This window comes from Montipora capricornis, chromosome 3 (genome assembly GCF_036669925.1).
Source record: "Montipora capricornis isolate CH-2021 chromosome 3, ASM3666992v2, whole genome shotgun sequence".
In the NCBI taxonomy this organism is placed as follows: Eukaryota; Metazoa; Cnidaria; class Anthozoa; order Scleractinia; family Acroporidae; genus Montipora; species Montipora capricornis.
The window spans coordinates 53411742-53434430 of NC_090885.1; the positions used below are offsets into that span (position 1 = coordinate 53411742).

At 38.1% G+C, this 22689-nt stretch overlaps 2 protein-coding genes across 5 annotated transcripts in view; one reads left to right on the forward strand and one right to left on the reverse strand.

Annotated features, from left to right (window-relative positions):
- The window catches only part of LOC138043379 (dihydropteridine reductase-like), a 53782-nt gene extending 41630 nt beyond the window's left edge, over positions 1-12152 (reverse strand). For 2 of the 4 annotated variants that reach the window (XM_068889620.1, XM_068889619.1), the window contains exons 1-4: positions 11862-12150; positions 6044-6136; positions 3111-3207; positions 1234-1321 (exon numbers count right to left, since the gene is read on the reverse strand). In XM_068889620.1, the coding sequence (XP_068745721.1) occupies positions 1234-1321; positions 3111-3207; positions 6044-6136; positions 11862-11945 (362 nt within the window). In that variant the 5' untranslated portion in view covers positions 11946-12150. Of the gene's footprint in view, positions 1-1233; positions 1322-3110; positions 3208-6043; positions 6137-8527; positions 8588-11861 lie in introns of those variants that run through there. The other 2 variants (XM_068889617.1, XM_068889618.1) reach the window with 2 other exon arrangements.
- Positions 12153-12206: 54 nt separating this feature from the next.
- LOC138043378 (adhesion G protein-coupled receptor A3-like) overlaps positions 12207-22689 on the forward strand; it is a 37519-nt gene continuing 27036 nt past the window's right edge. The window contains exons 1-6 of the mRNA XM_068889616.1: positions 12207-12605; positions 12804-12881; positions 13545-13616; positions 15245-15316; positions 16126-16197; positions 19684-19755. Coding sequence (XP_068745717.1) covers positions 12403-12605; positions 12804-12881; positions 13545-13616; positions 15245-15316; positions 16126-16197; positions 19684-19755 — 569 coding nt within the window. The 5' untranslated portion in view covers positions 12207-12402. The remainder of the gene's footprint in view (positions 12606-12803; positions 12882-13544; positions 13617-15244; positions 15317-16125; positions 16198-19683; positions 19756-22689) is intronic.

Consider the following 22689-nt stretch of genomic DNA (forward strand, 5'->3'; position numbering starts at 1 on the left):
GGAGAAAAAGGACACCATGAATCGAGCGAGATGGAGAGTGGTAGTTTGAAAGAACGCTAAAGTAAGGTAAATCCGGCCACCCCCGTTTACGGGGATAAACCCGGATCAAAATTGGTTTGATGATGATGATATGACGGGCGTATTGGCGCGATTGTATTTTGAGAAATGAAGGAGCGTACCAAATTAATACCAAACTGTTTATCATATGTGTCATGTCCTTGAGAGAAACAGGAAACTCTTTCAAGTTGTTCGCACAAAGACATACTTGCCTTGCAGTGAATATGGGTAACACAATTTATACAATAAAGAACATGTAATTGTCTAAATTTTTGGTAGAATCACCTTCATGGTTTGCAATTTCACAACAGAAAGAACCCAAAACGATGATTTACATTGTAACGCAGTTGGCACGATTAACAGAAGAGAATGTAGTCATTTTAACGTTTAACAACGAAAAGCATGCAAGTGTCAGAAAGCATAATAACCATCTATAGTTTTCAATGCATCTTCCCTGTTAACTGTTGAAACTATCTGTTAATCTGCATCTGGGTAATCTTGAAAAAAGTTGGCCCAACGTTTTTCAAGTTTATGGCAAATCGATCACCAGGATGAAGGTCGTTTTTTTCCTCAGAATCATCCTTTTTGTGGTGTAATGATATTATTTTATCAGTAAAGGAATTTCACATTTAATATTTTTAAGTTTTAAACTTTAGTGATTAACCCTTAGGATTCCCCCTTAACACCCTAAAATAACGTAACATAGCCCTTTTAACTTGATTCTCTCTACCGTTTAAATATATATGCTACCATATTACTTTAATTTGTCATATCGATATCCTCTACAGGCTCAATATGAACTCATAATGACCAGCTCCCAGATGGCTAGCGCAATTTGTAGAGCACTGCACCAGTATTGCAGAGGTCAGGGTTCGAATCCCATTCATACCTTTCGTTACTGCTTAAGCAACTGCGATGATCAGCACTAATTTGATATCATTTGTCCCAAAGAGTAGGGCATGTAGTTCCTGGTGTTGTGTTCTGTTTTCTGTCACAGTGGTGTGTCATGGCTGGGACCCAGGGTAAATGCTCGGAGATACAATGGATGAGACACAAACAAATTAAATACAAAACTGGCTCCTTACCAAATCAATGTCCAGAAGATTTTGGAATATTAATTTATTGTCACACAGGCATCACCCAAAATTTTGTCTGGCTTACTTAAGTTCAACTTACTCTTTCAAGTGTTTTGATGCCAGGTTGGCAGCAATGAGGGATGTCCACACACTCTGCTTAAACATCAAGTCTGCATTCTTTACCACAGCTGAAACAATTCAAGATAAGGTTGTTTGTTCTTTTAGGCACTAATTAAAAGCTGTACCTGCACTTGTGGATGATTTGTCAATTAACAACGGCCATCCACAGAGCTCTGCAATAATTTGAGCACTAAAACAGCACCTCTCATGGAAATTTGTATGTTATAAGAATAAGAACTTTAAGATGTTATCCGACTGTCAGTCTTATTTAAAATCCCCAATCACTTTTCTTGTTCTGCAAAATAAACTTTAAGGGTTCTGACTCTTTGATGTTGCTTGTTGATCGCCATATTGTATTATCACTCATGCTTGCATGAATTCAAACAAAAGATCAGTTGTGATGGATTTAGGCAGGGCTTTGCCGAATAACTGGTGCCAACCGACAAAATTGTAGTGGGTTACGCTATTTTGGATTACGTAATATTTTGGAAAAGGGGAGGTTGGCACATATTGAGAAGCCTTTTGAGGGGCGGGGGGGGGGGGGGGTGTTTAAACCTTATTTTGGCTTTTCCACTTCACTCTGCTGACTTCAAAGCTGAATGAACATGCAGTGTATTATAAAGTATATAACTGTATTATACTCATTCTCCCCTGGCCACGGGAAAAAGTTTTCCCACACAAAGGGACTGTTCAAATTTCCCAGCATGGGAAATACTTTCAATTATTAATTACTCTCAGTGGTCTGGCCATGGAAATATATACAGCTCTTTCAATCAATGAGCCCCATCAGTGGGGTTTTCCTTTTTTCCCCTGTGAGATACAGCATTGCTTTATAAATATACACCAGGTGCTGACTACATGTAGTTTTGAGACTAGAAAGGATACAATATATTTTGCTTTTTTGTAATCATGGTATGCAAGCTGATTAATGTTGTTTCTAGGGAGAAAGAGGATTGTTGAGTTGAAAATGTTGAATGTACAGTAAGCATTCTACATGTAATACTGACAACACAATACAAGCACTGAATGAACTAGCTGAGCTGTTCTGCTTTTATATATAAGTTGGGTCGCTGTGATATGTATGAAGGAGAGAGAGCGAGAGGGGGGGGGAGGCTGGGGAAAGTAGAGGAGTTATGTAATTGTTGCAATTCCTAAAGAAGGAAGTCGGGTAATGTTTAAAGAACTTTTCATGTAATTTTGCAGACCCCCCAATGCACTAATAAATGAATGCTCTCTACGCTGGATCTCTTCTGTATACCTGCCATTATTGGAGAAATTTAAAAGAAACTCCAGGTTGTCCTGGTTTCAAATCCAGACAACCAAACCCATGAATTTGGTTGCTCTGACTCATGAATCCTTCGTTTCCCATTAGGGAAACCCAACAATTGAATCAACTAAATGAATGCCACATTGAGATGACAAGCAAATCACACGGTGGTGAGGCTGCAATAAGCTTAAGTTTTCAAGATAACGTCTTCAATCTCCATCGCCAACATTGTTTTACATTTGTGATATTGTCTTCTGTATTTTCCTATCGGACAACATTTTGTAAAAGCTATAGATCGATATTGGAAAGTGAAAACTACTATTGGACAAATTGACAATGAAAACCAACATGTATGTTGGGTACTACTTATGATTAATTTATTTTCTATTTTTGGCTGGTTTGTCTGCTGTTTTTACCTTAGGCAAGCAGGCTTCTTATTTCACCAAAACCAGTCACCCAGTGATATATTAAACTTCTAATTTCAAGCACTGATCAAATATGTTTAATCCACCCAAACTGATTTTATATGCTTTCCATTGAAAGTGTTCCTGAATATTTAAAACATTTCAGCATTGATAAGTTATGTGTACCTTTGCTCTTGGCACTTCCCCCAGCCCAACCTCCAGCAACGCATATGATTGCATCAAATTTGTTGCCATCAAGAAGAGCCTCAACCTTAGGCTGGATCTAAGTATGAATGAAAGCCCTTTTTAGAACTTTTTCAATTTCCACAATTCAACATGTACAAAAGAGACAAATCAATGTCATTTAGAAATAATACCATGATGTTCCTGGGAAAACCTAAAATTTAACTGGCACTTGATGGGTCTAGGCCTGGGGTAATTGTAGGAAGAATTCTTACTAATAGATACACTCTAAATCAACCTATGATCTGGGATATTGTAGTTTCTAGATTTAAATCTAGTTTCCCAGCAGCGGCTACTCAACTATTAATATACATGTAAGTGTCAAAACCATTGTTCAGCGCTTCCGTAAACAATGTAAATTTCTCTGTCAAGCTCGGTTGATTCTATTCAGCTCTTTTTGGTTACAAGACTTGTTGCTTCCGAATATATTCCAAAGGACTTACCACAACTGCTAACATTTTCGAGTCGGTGGAAGTGGAACTTTTTTCGTAGAATGTTCACGACTGTAAATAACACTATTGCCAGTTCCCATAGGAAGAACAACTAAAAATTAATGTCTTCTTTCAGACAAACCATTCCTTGGATGCATTCTCTCCGCTCTTCCTTTAAAGATTTTTGAAAAAAAATCTGGAGTCAAAGCAACTGTTACACCAGCTGTAAACAGAGCCTAAACATCATTCCTGTTCGAATCCTTCTCGGGGGCCATAATATCAGATGTGAACCGATTTTATTTAAGTATGATTTGTATTTCTGTAACCAATCGGAGTGAGGCTCCAATCTCGAACTCTATTGTTTTTTGGCCTTTCAGAGTAAAGTCCAGATTCTGGACTAAGGGCAGACGACGAGTTACGAAATTGTATCAGGCATATATATCTTTCAACATCCTCTCAACAGGAAAGTACACCTGATTGCAGGTTAATTAAGCATAAGACTGCGAACTATTCAGTTGAATGTTCCAGGTGTTCCACACCATTCACACATCAAACCATTTTGTCATCTTTCCTTGTGTTTAATCTTTGTAAAATATTCATCAATTCCACTCAAAAGAGGGAGAAGAATGTTTTAAAAATTTCTTCAATGACAATTTAAGAAGTGTAAGATTTTTCATCTTGACTACTGGTAAAATCAGCTGGCCGGCTATCCGCCCCCATTGGCAGCCCTGTGAGTTAACAACGTTTACAAGGTCCACTCAGAAACATCCTCTTCAACCCTTTCAGCGCCGAAAATGAGACACAGATTTTACTCTGTCCAATGCTAGATGATTTTACATGTACTTGTCGGTGGGGAGCTGCTTCAGGGATGAATGGTTTAATTTCTAGGACTGCTGTATACATGTAAAATGTACAGTTAGCAGTTATAAAAGCACAAAATTAATTTAATTCCTCAAATTTTATGTTGAGGTAAATGAAGCCAGATCACATTTACTGATGATGATGAGTCTTGACCGATGTATTGGTCGACAGTCGGCTGACATAGCCGTCAACAGTCAGTAGACATATCAGTTGACAGTCAATCAATAGTAGGACGATAGTTGGTCGATAGTCAGTCCCCCTTAGGTCGACAGTTAATCAACAGTCAATCGATAGTTCCTAGATGCATCTTAATTGAGTATCGCCCATATGGCTAGTGACTTGGTGGTACATCAGTACAGTGTAAACTGTGAGTCGAATATCAGTCATGTGTCGGGTACATGTATCAGTCAAGTGTGTTACCGGGTAATTATTATAAGCAGATGAGTCCTACGGCTTACTTTTTTAGCGATGATGACATCAGTTACTGCTATCATGCTGGGGGGGGGGATTTTCCATAAGGCTACGAAGTGAAGAGCACTGAGACCTAGGGACACGCTTTTAGGCGAGGGACAATCTTTTTTTCAGCTTCAAACTGTATCATTGCCGGTTGTCTAATTTCTTGCTGTTAAAGAAGATCAATCACAGAATACTCTGCCCAACCTGAACCTAGGATGAATCTATTGCTCCCATTGTCATGCAGTCAAATAATAACAAAAAACAGCACTCAGCTTTTCTCGTGAGTATTGCATTTCTTTCTATTGACAGTTGACAGTTACTCGGTGAATTATCAGTAAGTATAATCGGTGAAGTATTGGTGAACTGAAAGCCATGTTGGCCGACATAAATCTTGATAGATTGACCGCCTATTTTCCGACTGTTGACCAACTATTGTCCGATTAACTATCGACTGTCAACCAATACATGTATGTCGACCGACTGTCGACTGATACATCAGTTGAGACTACACTGTACCTATAGTAAACATAATCTAAGATTCAAGCCTATCATTATTGATCACACGTACTGTTGTGAGTGTCAAGTCTTGTTCTGCACCCTTTGAGACCAAACAGTGGAAGAGCTGATCAGGTGGACCCCTCCCCAATCTCCTGGAAATGCCACTGGGAATAAAATTAACCTCCCATTAGAGCGAGTTTGAATTGAGTGTTGTAAAACCAAAACCAAAGTGATTACTTTCGCCAATCAAGAAGGACAGAGACAATCCAGTAGACCAATCAAAACTCGAAGTAATTACACGTAGCCGACACAAAGCACGGGAAAATGTGCACACGCGAGCCACGAATGGTTTTGGCTTTACTCCTGATTGGTTGAAAAATGGCGCCAGAACTTTGAACCAATCACTGATTGAAGTAAATGCAAAACCAAAGCAATTCGCTAATTACTTTCGACACTCAATTGAAAACCGCTCTAAACCACATATTAACCCAATGACTCCCAGGGGTTCCCCATTGACAAGTAAAATCATCTGGCGTTAGACAGAGTAAAATACTAAGTATGACTGGTTCAGGCCAGCGTCGGAGTCAAAGGGTTAACAAAGTTTCATATAAGAGTAGCAATATTCAGTACCTCCTCATTCTGTTCAGTCCATGACTCTGTCTTGGTAACTATGACATTTCCATGAGCCTCTTCATTTGGAAAGAGATCTATTGATGCAACCCACTATAAAAAATTAATATACAGTAGTTATGATTGAAATTAATAATAATTAGTAATGCAAAATGTCAACACAGGACATTGACAATGATGACCAATATGATGTAGACTGAGACATACATTAGGCCCTCGACAAAATTCGATAGGAAAAACTATGGCAGAAGCTTAAGAGCTGAGGACAACTACATGTAACTTGATCCCAGGAAAATGGTTAATAATCCAATGGATTACGCAAATCATATAATTTTTTTAATTTCTTTTTATTTGCTTTCTGTGACGATATCCAGTAGATTACACAGTCCTCGAACTTCGGTACCACAGGTTAGCAGAAATATAAAAACAGGTCAGTTCAAACAAACATGTTAGCATACATGTAGATCCGTTGGCAAAACGTCCCAGAAAAAGTGCCATTTCTTTACAGAACCCACATTTGATGCACATGCCTTGTTATTAACACTGAGATCCAATGATCACTTGGAAGAAGCATGGGGTGCCTACATGTAGTTTCACATGATACAACTGCTTGATCAACTCTTCCTCCAACTCTGACCACACCCTGTCCAGGTTGATTCGGCTGTGCAAGGACTTCTGGGATTCCTTGATCCAGAAGCGTTCAGCTTTTTCTAATTCCTCTAGTACAAGTGGCTCTTCTTTTCCGGTTTGGGTGTGCCTTCTTAAGCGTATCTTGTTGGCCAGCCTTTGAATGCAGACCGTCACTGTAAGCAGATTTTTCCAACTTGAAAAATGTCTTGGGTCGATGGCTTCATCAATCTTCTTTACTTCACAAACTGTCTTGTTTTGTTGAAGCTTCAAATGTTCCTCTGAAACAGGTTTTGCTACCTCTTGTGGCCAAAGCTCTTCCGGGATGCGTCGGAAAATACGCACAGCATAGGAGGCTCTTCTCCATCGGCACGAGTTAATTAAACTGCAGAGAAACTCGACCCATCAACTGCGCCCATCCACTGTGCTCCAACTTTCTTGCAATAATTGCTTATCACTTCAACCTCCTCCCTTTCTACCTGACTCAGCTTATCGGCGTCACATACCCATTGTTTCACTAAAACTCCCATGGTCTCTGTTGTCCAGAAGTCTGTTAGGTCAACTGGCATTGATAACTTAACAAAGAGTATTCGACTGCTTGATGGAAGCGTTTCAGTGGAACCTCTGAATACAACCCACCCAATGAGCGTCTTTCTAGCTACAAGTTGTCCAACTTGCTTCATTTGACCCATATGGATATGAGCATGGTCTATTCCAATCAGCATGTCAATCTGCTCTTTTCCTCAATGGATCTTTTCGTTTGGTACACAAAGGAGGTCAGCAAGCTTGGATGTTTGAACTGCGGTAATATCATCGCCAATACTGGGGATTCCAATGGCCTTTTCCCGAATACTTCTCAGTGTTGTCCAAAGCATTCACTGGGACTTGATACTCCCTTGTTTTCATTGTTTACTCTTCACCTCCAACTTTAGTTATGGTTACTGATGTATCCTTCCCCCTCAGCCCTAACACTTCAGCTGTGTCGTTGCGAATCAAACTGACTTGTGGTCTGGTATTGAGAAGAATATTGCCTCGTTTGTAGACTCCGTCTTGGCTGCAAATAATTGCGGAAATTACAGGCAGAAGTGCTCCTTGATTTTCCGTAAATGCTGCTATTCCCGCTCTGATCACATTAGGACCTATGCAAAAGCAGATGATCTCCTCTCTCTGTCTTGGCACAGCGCTGCTTACGGCTGCAATTTTCCAATCTGTGTTCTCTACCGACTCTCTTCAAACACCAGAAACAGACGTGATTCTCTTTGGCCGTTCTAATTCTTTCATCTACGCCCATTGCGGCAAACCCCGGACATTGATCTGGCCAGTGAGCGGATATATGACATAAACAACATTTATGCCATGTTAAATTACCTCTAACACTGCCTTCGGTTTGCACGTGATGCACTGAACGACTGTTACTTGCACAAGTTCTGAGTGGAGCTGTTGCGCGCATACGCAATGTGTGGTTCCAGAAAATATCCATACCCCCATCACGGAAGACTTTTTGATTTGCACCCCCCCTCCCCCCAGGATTTTCCGTTCCAGGGGGGGGGTCTTTGATGACCCCCCCCCTCCCCTCAGGAATTTCCAGAAATTATAAAAACGAGAATGAATTAGTTACATAATTGCGGTAGAATTTTATTACAACAGTGTAAACATTAAGGTTAACTTTTAGAAAAATATAACGCTTTGTTAAGCTCATTACCCAGCTAAACTTTCAGCTTGTGCGCTATCAACTTTGCAAAGCTTAAACATTTGGGTTGCACGTCGACTGTTTCACGTTTTTGTGCGAACTTCGATGAGAACATTTCACTCGCTTAAACAACTTCGCAAACCATAGTAAATAAATCAGAAACTTACAAGGTTCCTTTGTCTACACATTTTGTCAGTTTCTTCAGGTTGATTCTTTAATATTTAGGGACCACAAAAGTTGACGCGGTAGGTTTCGTGAACGTCGTCACAAAGGCGATTGTTTTACGAAGAATATTGACTGTTATTGTTTTTGGCGCGATTTACTTCCTTCAATGAGTAGTCAAACTCCTGTTTTAGAATTTCCAGTTTGACATAACGAACTGAACCTCAACAATCGTTTCCCGAGGCCGCAATAAATATTGCGTTTACTCAAAGAAGAGAAAACTTGACTCCCGGTTCCTCGTGGTCTAAATGCCACCCACAAAAAAGAAAATGTCGTTGCACACAAGCGTTGAGATGGTGGGAACTTGCGTCTTATCGCATTTTCAATGAGTTACTACCCCCAGTAAAACATAAATCCTATCAAAAATGTGTTTACTGCATGTGAAGGTAGCGAAAAGTGATACTCAAGTGAACGGAAGTGTTGGTTGGACGAAAAAGAGACAAACGTGGAAGTCTGGGGACGAGACTCCAGTTGAGACCGCCATTTTAAATGTTTTGAATCCGTCCCAAATGAAAGACACATTGTTCTTAGCTTCGGGAGATTGTAGCGCTAGCTAACTCAAAGAAAAACGGAAACATTGAAGCTAATAGTATTAACTTTATCTCAAAACTGACTTTTGTTTCAAAACATCGTCCGATAGTGTTTTGTGCTTCAGATCGATCGTATGTTGCTTTCAATGTTTTGTATGTGGTGAACTCGTGACCCTTTGGAAAAGTAGTTTCCCACGAAACCCCCCTACCCCTTGGAAATTACTGCCCTTTAACCCCCCCTCTCCCTCGGAATTTCCAATTGTCTTCCGTGGTGGGGGTATGGATATTTTCTGGAACCACACAATTTCATCTCCACAGTCATCCATTCCATTAGACCTTCAAGCATGGCAATCTTTCCCTCTCGCTCCAGATCTCTAGACCAAACCTTACGGTCGTCCACACACATCTTTTGTTCAATAATAGACAGCATGTGGCTGTTGTTCATGTCACCAGGAACACCTACGTCGTTTAACGTATTATAACACCTTCTGACTGAATGCACCGAATCACAAAATCTTGCATCTTCGCCATTTTGCAGTGCAGGAAACTTAACTATCTATATCTTGAGTTATCGAGACAGAAACGAATCTAGGATCTCCATATATAGAATCTAAATACTCCCATGCAGCCTGGTAATCTGTTTCAATTCCTTTTATCAAATCAAGAGGCTTTCCTTGGAGACATGACTGCAGGAAGGTGATTGCGTCTCGATTTGAGTACTTAGCTTCAATTGCGTGTCTAAAATCTGATTTAAAAATAACATACTCTCTGACATCTCTGGAAAACTCTGGCAACTTTGGTTTTTCAATGTTGAAATTACAGGAACTACCACTGGGAATTACTGATTGAAGGCTGTCATTATCAACACTTGCATGGGTGTCAGAATTAATAACCACAGGAACTGTGGGATTGGCATTTTCACCGCTCTCAATAGAACCGTTACTGGAAGGCACGTTTTTTTCTGATAACTGAATAGTTGAGGTTCCGATGTCATGTTGTTGCCCATTCTCTTTCAATTTCGTTTTCGTCGCGACCAAACTATCCAAATACAAATTTGCCTTTATTTCCTGCCTTGAAAAGTTTTCTTGACATTCAAACATCCAGTTCTCAGCCTCTTCAAACTGTTAATCAACGTCAAACATTTTGGTGTATTCTTCATGTTTCGTTACTAATTGCTATATGCTTTTTTGACTTCGTTTAGAGCATCTCTTACCTCACCTTCTGGTCTTTCAACCTCAAGTAGGCTTGTTAACTTTTTGCCACATCTTGTAAGAGCTGCTTTCGCGTTCCTTCGTATCTCCTTCGCTTCCTTTAATTCTGTTTCCATTGTTTCACACCACGTGCGTCCAGGGAAAAATGGTTAATAATCCACTGGATTACGCAAATCGTATAATTTTTTTAAATTTCTTTTTATTCACTTTCTGTGACGATATCCAGTAGATTACACAGTCCTCGAACTTTGGTACCACAGGTTAGCAGAAATATAAAAACAGATCAGTGAACAAACAGGTTTAAAAGCATAGATCCGTTGGCAAAACGTCCCACGTACAAAAAGTGAACTTTCCTCGTGTTATCCGGTCTTAATAATGTTACTAATCTCTAAGGTATTAAGGTAATCAAATGTCAATCACGGAATCAATTAACAGAAATCAAATAATCTATTTTTTAACAAAACATAACTGGAGAACACAGTGAGCAAAGTGGGAAACTTAACTTCTCTCCTCCATTTTCTTCACCCTGCTCTCCACCCATTTCTTTGGTATAATTTCCCTATTCCGTTCGCGGCGTAATTAGCGTGTTAATGACGATGACAACAACACTGAGGCCAAAACAATAGGCTTAAAAAAATTTAAGCAAGGCAAAGGACAGTTTTCTACCAATATTATAATTACATACATACATACATCTTTATTTACAATGCAGGTTAAATGTGTTGGCAAGACCGAAGTCCTGATGTGGACCTGCCTAACTACAGCTAATTAAATACAATCACATTAAAATATAAAAATAAATTTAGGAAAACAAAGTGTAAGTTTCTTCTTAATTACAATAAATTTAGATAAATTAAATACAAAACATAGATAATAAATTCATATCTAAAAATATAAAAAGTCATTATTTTTCATAGAAACACAGCAGGAACCTCTGGCAAAATTTATACCATTTAGAAGATGCTTGTTCGCCTTAAGTCCAATCTTAAACCATCTTAAGTTTGCACATTCCTTGACATGATGCGGAAGAAGATTCCATGCCAAGGCAGCCCTGTGTTTAAAAGAAGACGTCCTGCCAATTTCAGATCTTGGGTCTTGGCACTTCTAAATTTAGAGAATTCCTTGAGCTGTAATTTGTTTTTACCTTAGAAATTAAAATGTTTAGCTCTTCCGTATTTAAACTATGATAAGATTGATAGGTCAGAACCAGCAGTCTCTTAACATAATACAAAGAAATGGGATTCCATTGCCTCAATTTCTTGATACCAATTAAACTATTGGTATCAATTAGATTAATAGAGGAAAGCAATAAGATCTGCAACAGTTCTTGTTGGTTTGAAGACTGTAAGTCAGACGAGAAGCATGGTGAGTTTGGGCACAAAAGGAGACTTCATGTGCCATAAAGAGCTAGTAAAACTAAACACAAACACTAGGATCACGAAAGATGTACAGAAACCATCTCTTGTCTTGTCAGGGAGCGTGTTCGCGGACAGTTAGCTAAACGGAGTGGAAAAGGTGTCCGGTAAAATTTTTCTTACCCAATCCTTAGCCTTGAAATGAGCAACACAGGTCGCTCCAAGAGCTCCCTTTCCACCATAAATCAGAACTCTAGAGGCAGCCATCTTGAAAACGTTCCACGTGTTGTAAATTGTTCCACCTCAGTATTTGTCGGAATGAAAAAAATGGTTTATTTACAACCACTAGGGTACGCAGACCTGATGAAGAGTTTGTTTGATAGCAGATAAACGAGAAAATAGTGGATTCTTTATGATTTATATGCTTTCATTGTTTTTGTTCCCGCTGCAAATTATCATAGTCACCCCTCCCCTGTGGAGTTCCAAATCTGACACTGCATTGACTGAAATGCAAATTGTGCCGCTTTCATTGAAGCATGTCTACAATGGGCTTTACATTGGGTGATAGTATGGTTACCGCTTCCAAGCGTTGTAAATTCATTGTATTGTTGCGCAAAATGTGGTAGAAGAAGCGCATTGGTTTCTGTTATAGTCATGTTCAGAACTATTGGCAAGTTTTCGTCCATTTGTTGTGAAACAGACCTTTGACACCCCGTGCGCCAGCATGATCAAAACGGCGTTCTCCAATCTCATCTTTGTGTCGCTTGTGTGGTTTGGATCAGGAGTAGGGGGGAATGTTTCCTGTCCTCCAGGGTGCTTTTGTGAGCCTGAACCGAAATTCAATGGAAGCTATTATGTTAACTGTGCGAACCTTGGGTTAAAGAAACCGATCAACCCAAACGATCTACCCTCGAACGTATACCAATTGTGAGTATTTGACTAATGACCTTAAATTTAATATCCTTCCTTTTCTCTGATTCTGAATGGTTTTCTACGATACCTTTTGACAAACTAACTTGAACACAATAATTGATTTTTGCCTTTAATTTAAAGATCACTTAGCTATTTGTGTGCAGTGTTTCATGACCCTTACGTCGCTGCATTTTTGCTTGTGTTGCGTTGTAGAGATCTCTCCGGAAATGAGATTCAAACCATCGTCAACTATGCCTTCAGAGCGAAAAATTCCACCAGAATAAGAAGACTGTAAGTGTTTTTTTCTGTTTCGTAAATTTTAAATGACTTTTCGTTTTCAAATTATCTCTTTATTTAATGTGGACGGGATTAACGCGAAGTGCCCCTGTTCGATTTTGCTGGACAACGTACATGTAAGACTTGTTCAGGGACATTGTTTAATTTTTCTCTTAACCAATACATTTGAGTGCTCTCAACAAAAATCAATATCAACTTGCAATGGTGTTTCCCATTTGTAAATACTATGTACATATTTTCGTCTCGGATGATTTTCAGTTGGCTCTGCTCAAATCAAACAATTCGTTTTCTAAAGGAATGTCGTATTTCCTTCCGATACTTGTAACCGCACTGTAAATCTGTCCGCTCTCTGTCCGCTCTGCTTTGTTTCTCGGTACTTTGCGCGTATGGACATTTCATACACGCATTTATTTTTGAAATCAACCATGATTGCGTTTTGGCAAAGTAATAATCAATTTGATCGGAAGATATCTTTTCAAGTTACGGAACAAGCAAAATCTTTCACTTGGTTTGCTTGTTCTTTCGATTCTACAATTAAGCTTAGTTGTTTTGATATACCGGTACGCTGTATTTAATATTTGTAGACTTCTGATCAAATATTACGGCATGCCACCAGAAGATTTTGAAATTAATTATTATCTGTTATTGGTTTTTCAGAGATTTGTCCAGAAATGGCCTGAAAAAGATTGCACCTAATGCTTTTGCCGGATTAAGTAGATTAACAAAAATGTAAGTCTGCCATAAAATCTCTTATCATAATGGAATTTCCTGTTAAACTACTTTCTTCAGAGTGTCCTTAATAAAGCTGAATACCTGTGGACCATTTTCTACATTTTAGTTTTACAGTATTCTTTTAACTGTGCGTTAATTGAAGCTTCTGTTTATGAAGGGACGAAAGGAATCCCTTTTGTTATGAGATTTGAGGTTGTGCCAGTTTACATGTACATATATTATCCTGGCTCCAAGGAGGCTTGGCGATCAGCCAAGCTGAAATGAGGTGCTAAATAACCATATCCTCTTAAAAGATTATGGTACAAAAAATATGACCTTGTTTTTTTTTTTTTTCGGATTCTAACTTCATTAACACAAACATTTTTTGATAAAGCAATCTCATTGCCTTGCATCTGCATAAGAAGCTTTTCAGATTTTCATAAATTTGTTCTACAAATGCTTTTGGAAATGAGTTGAGAGATTTTGGCGAACGGCCAATGTGAGCTTGAGAATTTGCACAATCTCAATAACACCTCTGATTTTAGCTTATGGCTTGCCTGTTAGTGGTGATTACGTGAAAGCAACTACAGCTACAGCTGTATGTGAACTAGCAAGGGAGAAATAGATTTTCATGATTTTATGAGGTGCAGCCTTCTGTTTGCTGTTTGCCATCAAGATTAATCTTTCTGATGCTGCTTTCAAAGACTGTGAATTATTGTCCTTTATTTGTTTTCAAGTTCAGTAATTTGACTTTTGATATTTCACTGCTTTATATTGTTATACATCATGAGATGTGAGAAAAGCTGTAAAATACAACATATAATTAATTAACTGTGGTTGATCATAACTAAGCTTTTAACTATTGCCCATGATGCTGGAAACCCCATCCTCCAGATTTTAATTTTTTTGGGGGAGGGTGAGGGAGTAGGCATACCCTTTTAAAGACACCCCTAGAGAAAGGGGCTGTTTGGTCCCTTGTTAATCTAGACAAATTATCTACTCAAACAAGCCAATAACTTGAAATTTTATTGAATCCCGTGGAAAACTGAACATTTAATTGGATGAAACTGCTTTAGCTCTGACCACTTTTTTGCTTACAGTTGAAGTACTTTTTTGTATTACCAACTCTTACAATAAGAACATACATGTACCAACCAATTTAGAGGTCAATTTACAATGTATATGTATGGCTACATTTTGTCACTTCAACTTTATATTTTGCACTCAGTCTAAAAAGTAAATTGTAATGCAATGTAGTACGTGTCTGGAACAGAAAAGAGGTCTTTTTGTAATTCTTGGCAAAATATTTCTCGATAATAAAATCACGGCAGAATTGAAGCACACAATGACATGCCCTGAGTAGAAAGTCCTAGGTACTGTGCATCGACTGTGCTAAATATCAGGGGCCATAGAGTAAGTTTGAAAGTGGTGGAGGAGGGGGAGGACTACATGTAGGTCTTGGTATACATGTGTGTGCGAGTTGTCTAAATCAAGCCAAAAACAACATTGTAAGAAAAAGTAGGGAGCTACATGTACATTTGTATAGCCACCCCCCCCCTCCCCCCAGCCCTTCTCTCTCCTCAACCCCTGAAGATACCTGCTGAGTATTCTTACTTCTCTTCTTACATGTGCTTCACACATTTCAGTATCCTCAGAGATAACAGTTTGACCACTATCCCTGGAGATGTCTTTAAAAAGCTGCGAAATGTTAAAAATATGTAAGTTGTATTTAAAATTGTTTATTGTTTATTCATGAACTTTAAATAATATTATAAGCTTTATGTTTTAAAACCTGTATGAATTGTTTCTTACATGTTTGCACTCTTAGTTTTCCCACTTGAAACAAAATGACAAAATAGACCTAATCGGCTAACTCAATGTTGTACCCAATTCAAATCTCCCGGGACTAAGATTCTTTGTGTATTGTATTTGCATGATAATGTAGCATTCATATTTAAATGATATGGAAATACCTGGAACAAAACGTTTTATTCCCAAAGGGTTTGAATTGGATACAACATTGAGTTAGCTGATTAGGTCTATGACTTAATTGTTGTTGTTGTTTTTAGCCTTTTGCTGCAAATGAAGTTGGTTGGGCCTCAGATTGTGCAGTCTTTTTTGCCTGTTCCTTTTCTCTTTCCAACTTACTCATTTTGTTCCTATCTTTGGTGAAAAATATAGTCCTTGCAAATACATCTGCCGGTATATTTACGTTCTCACTGGTTCATATTTTTTCTTGCCTCAATATTTTTCAAATGAATATTTTTTATTGGTTCAATTTATTTTTAATTAAACCAGTTAAATTTTGATTTTCCTTTGTCAAATATTCATTATCATGATCTGAAACAAAGAAAAAAATTGAAAATGGACCACATGTGAAAAGTTTTGAATCAAATATCAAATTGAACCAATGACATTCAGTGTACTGTGCGATGTGCATACATTTTATTTGTGATTTCGGTTGTTTTACCAGTGAAACCTGGTTCATTATCTCATCACCATGATAATTATTGATTTTACATTTCAGAGATCTGTCTGAAAATAACCTGCTTGAACTTAATAAAACTCAGTTTTCTGGGTGCAAGGATCTTAGAGTCATGTAAGTTGAAATTAAGTGCGTACCAATTCAAAGGTATTTTTGGGCGGCTTACTGAATATGCAGGAAAAGTAGATCTTGACAAGTGTTATTGAAATCCAAAAAGAAAATTGGGGGTGACCACACATTTTTTGAGGATAATATTGCATGTATTAATCAACAATAATAATTTGTAAAAAGCTGTGAAATACAAAGCAATGTATGGCGTTGTTTTCCAAATTTAAGTTTAATTATCTCTGAAAAATGCATAGGTACCCTAAGAGCACTGGCTAAGGTCTGCTTTATACGCATACAATGTAGTTTTGAACTGCACAAAAATGTCCCTGTGTTAAATTAATAAGCACCACCCTTAGGAAATCCGAGTACAGAATCTCGAGATGTGCAGAAGGTATGTGCAATAAAAACAGGAGGCACCGTCCTTAATATAGAAAAATATCCCCCAGCATATACATGTATGTACATTATAAGTTAAACCTGAACCCTACAGTAGAGTGAATGCAAGAAAATTAATGTTGTACTAGTGAACAGAAATACTTTTTTAACATAATAAAATTACTGAAATAAATTCTTAAGGTTAATTATCAATTCACATGACATGGACCAGGAGTTACCTCAGGAAACTTTTTCTTCTTTGACATTTTGAGTATCTTTTCTTTCTCTGTATTCAAAGCAATAAAAATGATTTAATTGACAGGCCTTCTGATAGGGTGCGATTAAAAAGTGCAAATTATGCGATTTTTTCAGGGTAGCCTGCGAGCAGGCCCTCCGAGGGACTGGGGTTGGGGGTAGAATGAGGGCCTGCCCGCATGGCTTTGTATTTTGAATGTCGCGTCCAAATTTTGGACGCAAAATACTGATTGGCTGAAATTAAATTACCTCGTGACGTCACCATTGACAAGCTCCGACAACAAGAAAGCCTCTTCGCTTCGCAGAGATGAGGTGGTCAGGAATGCGTCTGAGAAAATTGTAGAATGTTGCAATTTACCATAAGTTTACATAATTAAAGGTCGGGCAACGCGATGCAATGGCTTCTCTACTGGAAGGAAGGAAGTTCTATCTCTGTTATCCACAGGATTCGGGAAAAGTCTTATTTCCCAACTGTTTTTCGTAGCGGCCAAAATACGAGGGCGACTTCATGTCACCGTAGTAGTTTCCTGTCCTCGACAAAGCATTATCTCTGATCACATTTGGACAAAAATGGGCCTTTCGACTGCCTCTGTTGCTGATTTAACGATAGAGAACGATAGAGGAACTCTACACGATTTTAGCAAGTATTTGGTTAAGCCGAAAAGGCGGCTCCACAAATGATTGCTTGATCTCCTCGTAACTCCGCAATACTCCGATACATTTGAAAACAAAATATTCCAATTTTCAAATTATTGCATTAGTAAAATACATATCTATAACCACAAATACTCGATGAACCTTTGAAATAAAATGGTGTAGGTATTAGAATATCTGTCTAGTATTAAAGTGTGATGTAGCAGCGGTAATGTCTGTATTTCATTAAAATAAATTAAAAAAGATAACTCCGCTACACTCTACTGAAATTTGGCAGCAGTTGTGGTCGACGAGTCTCACACAGTGGAGATGCGGTCAGGGAAAACGAATTTCTCTATTACGATTCCCGCCGTTTGAAGTTTGTGTGCTAAATTTGTCCCTGGCGAACGAAACACATTTTCCGCAGAAGGGACTTCACGAATTACCGTACTGAATATTCAGCTACGCTTTACAGCATCAGCAATAGTTGTTAGGCTCTTCTGGCAAAGGCTTCATTCCTTTACAGTTTTGTTTTTGAGTTTCTGCCTCGAGCAAATTGAAATACACAACGCGTGGCTTTCTGTTTTCTGTGTTTTTTTCAATGTTTACTTCGGGTGCGCGCTGATTGGCTAATTTTTGACAGCTCTCTCAGCGTGACATCAGGAGGCGGCATTCAAAATTCAAAGGGATGCGTGCAGGCTCTCCTTCTCTCCCACCGAAGAGAGAGAGCCTGCTCGCAGGCTATTTTGAGGGCAGATTGTGCGATTACCGGTACAAAGGCCAATTATGCGATAAATAGTGTAAATTATGCGATTTTTTTCTCAGCAATTTTAAGTTTGTTTTATGAGGTTTCAGGTTAAGAAAAACACTTTTTTTCTGCCCTAAAGACAATTTGAACACTAAGGAACAGTAATTACAGTGTATGTATCTCGATCAACATTAGGTGGGATAAATAAAAAAAAAATGAGGTCTTCTGCACTACCGGTGCTGCATGTTAAAAGTTGAAAGGACACAGCTAACATGCCAAATGAATGATCAAGGTGCTTGTCAACCACGAACTTCCGAAGATGGTCAATCACAATAGGGCTATACCCCCATTTATACGAGAGAAAATAAGCCGCGGCTTTCTCTGGCCGCGGCTTACATAAGACTCGAATGTTCACCCCATGTAAATGGTACAAAATCTACGTTCACATCTTTTTCAAGCCGTGGCTTATATTGACCTGGAAATATATATTCGTATAAATAGTTCCTTTTGCGTATTAATTATTTTTGTACACCGTGGCCAGAGTAAGCCGCGGCTTATTTTCTCTCGTATAAACGGCCCTAATATTGGACGATGAAAAAAACATCAGTCCATCGTCCCCGTGGACCGTACCTGTGAGGTACTTTCTTGCTCGATCGTGAGCTGTCAGATTGGGCGGAAGGTGGGAACTTCCTTCTTCGTCGAAGCGGGCATTTTCACAACAAACTTATCCATGAGTAAGTTTTTATCAGTTTTCAACGAAAGAAACTACATTTTGTTGAAAAACTTACAACTTCGCTTATTTTTCACAAATCTCTTCTCTAAGGGAAGGCAACTGTGTCATCATTTCAGTGGTGTGTGAATAAGGGTGTGTTTGTGTTGCACCAATAGAAGGAGACTCGTACCAGGTCCCCGACATGCCAAATAAAGCCTTGAACTTCGAATGTTTACGAAATCGAAGGTGGCCAAGGATTTTTAGCCTTTTTCCAAGATTAGTCATCTTTAAAATGGCGTATTTATGCAGGAATTTCTAAGAAACGTGTTGATTTATGTTTCATTTTATGAATTTTGTGCGTCCTTCTGTGAATTATGCGATTTTTCGTGAATTGTGCAACCGGATGCGATTTGAGGTCAATTGTGCGAAATCGCACCATTGCGTAATATCAGAAGGCCTGAATTGAAAGCTCAACTTTTAGAGGAAAAGGGAGATGAAGGGTGCAGATCTAATAATGTACCAGAATTCAATATTCAATTCCTTCCTTTTTAAGGTACATTGTACTATTCTCTCTTTTTTTCCTGTACTGAGTCATATGCACAATGCATTGTTTTGATCTATATTAATTTTGTGGCATACATTGAATTGAATGATTCAATTGCAATATTGGTAAACAATAATAATGATTATTATTATTGTTTACTACTACAGGAACTTCATGAACTTGCATATAGTCTATAATTTATCATTCTTTAATCTGATTACACAGAGATTTGTCTTCGAACAAATTGTCACTCCTTCCAGATGGATTGTTCACCTCCCTAAGCAACTTGAAGAAAATGTGAGTACATTGTAAGAGTGCCATAACATCTTTTAAGCTAGTATTTGATTTCTGGACCACAAATGGGCGACACGGGCCTATCTTTGCCTCCCTGATCTACAACCAGGATTTCTCAGATGATCTACACACCGGTTCTCAGTTGTAGACCATTCCAGGTGACTTCAGGTCATAGGCTCAATTCCTGTTGACATCACTGGGACCTTCTGCATGAAGCACTTGTACATCCAAGATTGTTTCAATTTTTACATGTACATGTAAATATTGATTACCAGTAACATTTACTCATTTGCTGGGCTTCAACATCTCCTTTACAATGATTGTGAGAATTTCAACTTTCAGCATTTTAGTCAGAAATATACAGAACATTTACTTTACGTGTACATTTCAGACAATTACAGTCTGTCACCTGAATCTCGTTCCCAGTAGTCTTCTGTTTGCGAGTGGTAGACTGTCAGATCTTTTCATTCTGAGAACTGAACAAGTTTAAATCCTGCTTGGTGCTCTTGATTTTATTTAATTTCTTTTACTATAAATTACACAATGTCCAAATGTAAATAATTATGCCTGAGCCAACTTTGTTACAAACTTTATAATGTTGATTTTAACTGGTTTTGAAGAGAATTCCAAAGTCTTCATGCTGTATTTGCCATTAATGTGGCTTACATGTACATGTACATTCTCTGATTGTGACATGGCTAAAAGTGCATTGGACAACAACACTGAAAGAAATATATATACATGTGGGAAAGATAATGATACTGTACACACCTCATTTTGCCTTGCACCACCCAGTGGTGTCAATAACATGGCATCTGACAGGATGCGGCGATGCAGATATGCATAATTCCCTAAAATCTGCATCCTCCACATAATTACAACATTTTCCGCATAAAACAGAAATACCTGATATTAGTGATAAAGCAGCTGCTTACCATCCACACAACCATAAAAGCCCATTAGAGATTAGCTATAATTTATTGTAACCCTTATTTTCCTGAACTTTAAAAAAAACACGCCATTTCGTTCACAAGATGAAGTTCATAACCAGTTTCCATGCATTTTTCTGCAACAAGCCTGAACTCTGGCCAAACCGTTTTCATAACATGCATGTACCCTAGGCTCAAAATGTTTAAAAAAGATGCAACAAGATATGAAAATTTAGCTGCGAGTTATAGTCTCATATTCAATTGCATCATTTGTAAGAGTAGGGACAAGCAATCACGATGAACATGATGAAGATTTACTAAACAAAATAGGAGCCCGCAATACGTTTGTAAACCGCTGAAAATGGTGAATGATGGAGGGAATGGATTGTGGTCCAATCGCATTACAATTTTGCTCCAAATTGAAACAAAATTCATGACGAGCTACAAAATATTTTTTTTGTCAGTACTTTATTTATTTTTGCAAAATTTTTGGCAAAATGCCAATTGCTAACCCTTTTATTTTGACGTTGAAAGCTGGTCACAAATTGGCAACATGGCCTTGCGCACGGTATTGGTTGTCAAACGCTCGTTATCGACAATAACCGACTTTTAGCTATCATTTCTTTGCTACAAAGTATTTATCTGGAACATTACCGAAAACAAACGCTTGTCTATTATGTCTGCCTTTTATTTTGATAATAATAATTGATACTTGCCTTACGTTTATTTTGCTTTGTTAGCACACAGCACCAAGATAAAGTTGGTGGAATCGGAAAATTTTTCGTCCGGCGCATTACATTTTGATCCGAAACATCGCACTTTTAACATCGTTTCTATCGTTTGTATCGTTTCAAACTTTCTATCGTTCGTTTGGTTCGCAGCATCTATCGTTTGAAACGATGGAAAGAAAAAGTTTAAAGCGTTTCGAAGGTTTCAAAGGTTTCGAGCCTTTCTAAGTTTGTACTTTGCGTGAGAGAATTAGTCACGTACTGAGTAAAAATTGTCACGTGCTAGGCAACCAAACTTTGTTCAGTGAAGCAGAACGAGGTAATTGTTTTGTTCAGGCGCTTTTCACGGCTTTGCAATTTTCAAAACTGGAATTTTAGCGTGTATTTTGGATTTTGTACGAAAGAAATATTTCAGAGGAACGATTAAAACGAAGGAAACCAAGTGTTTTACAAACCATCGAAATGATTGAAACGAAACAAACCAAACGAACCAAACCATATATCAAACGATTTGAACGCTAAGCGAAACGAAAAATTTAATTTTGGCGTGATGATTAAAAATTTATTGCAAAAACTAGTAGTGTAACGCTAGTTCTACCACTATTACTCTAAAAGTACTCATTGTCTGTGGATGAATGTTTCCCAGGGTATTGTCCAACTAATGTGCACCTAAATTTTTAAGCTTCTTGGGCGATTTCGTGACAGAAAGAAAATATTTACACAAACATTTCAATCGCATTCACTGCTGTTTTTCTCGCTGATTTCAAGTGCGGGTTTTTTATTTTGTTGTTAATTGAAAACAGAAAGATATTTTGAAGCTTTCATTTTACCAGCTAAATGCACATGAAATTTACTTTCCATTTCTGTTTTTAGATTATTACAGTAACGTTGTTATCTTAAAAAATAGAGCGCTTTATTTAGCGTTACATATTTTGGAACGGCCTTGACCACCAATACCGTGCGCAAGGCCACATCAGTACCTCCAGATACATGTACCTAAATCACAAAGGGCAAATGCGACTGTATTGGTCACAATTTTGAGTCCTGATTTACCATAAGCATGTAAATACGTTGGACGGGCCTAATTATTAGTTCAGATCTATACATCGTTTAACTTTTCGCATAATCTGGTGCAATTTCCGCATAATCAATGCATGTTTCTGCATAATATGTCCAAAAATTTCTGCATAATCTTTAATTTTTTTCTGCATCCTATCAAAAGCTCAGCAATAAGTACTGACATCTGATGAAAATTGTCGGCTAACTCACTCAGAGAAGTC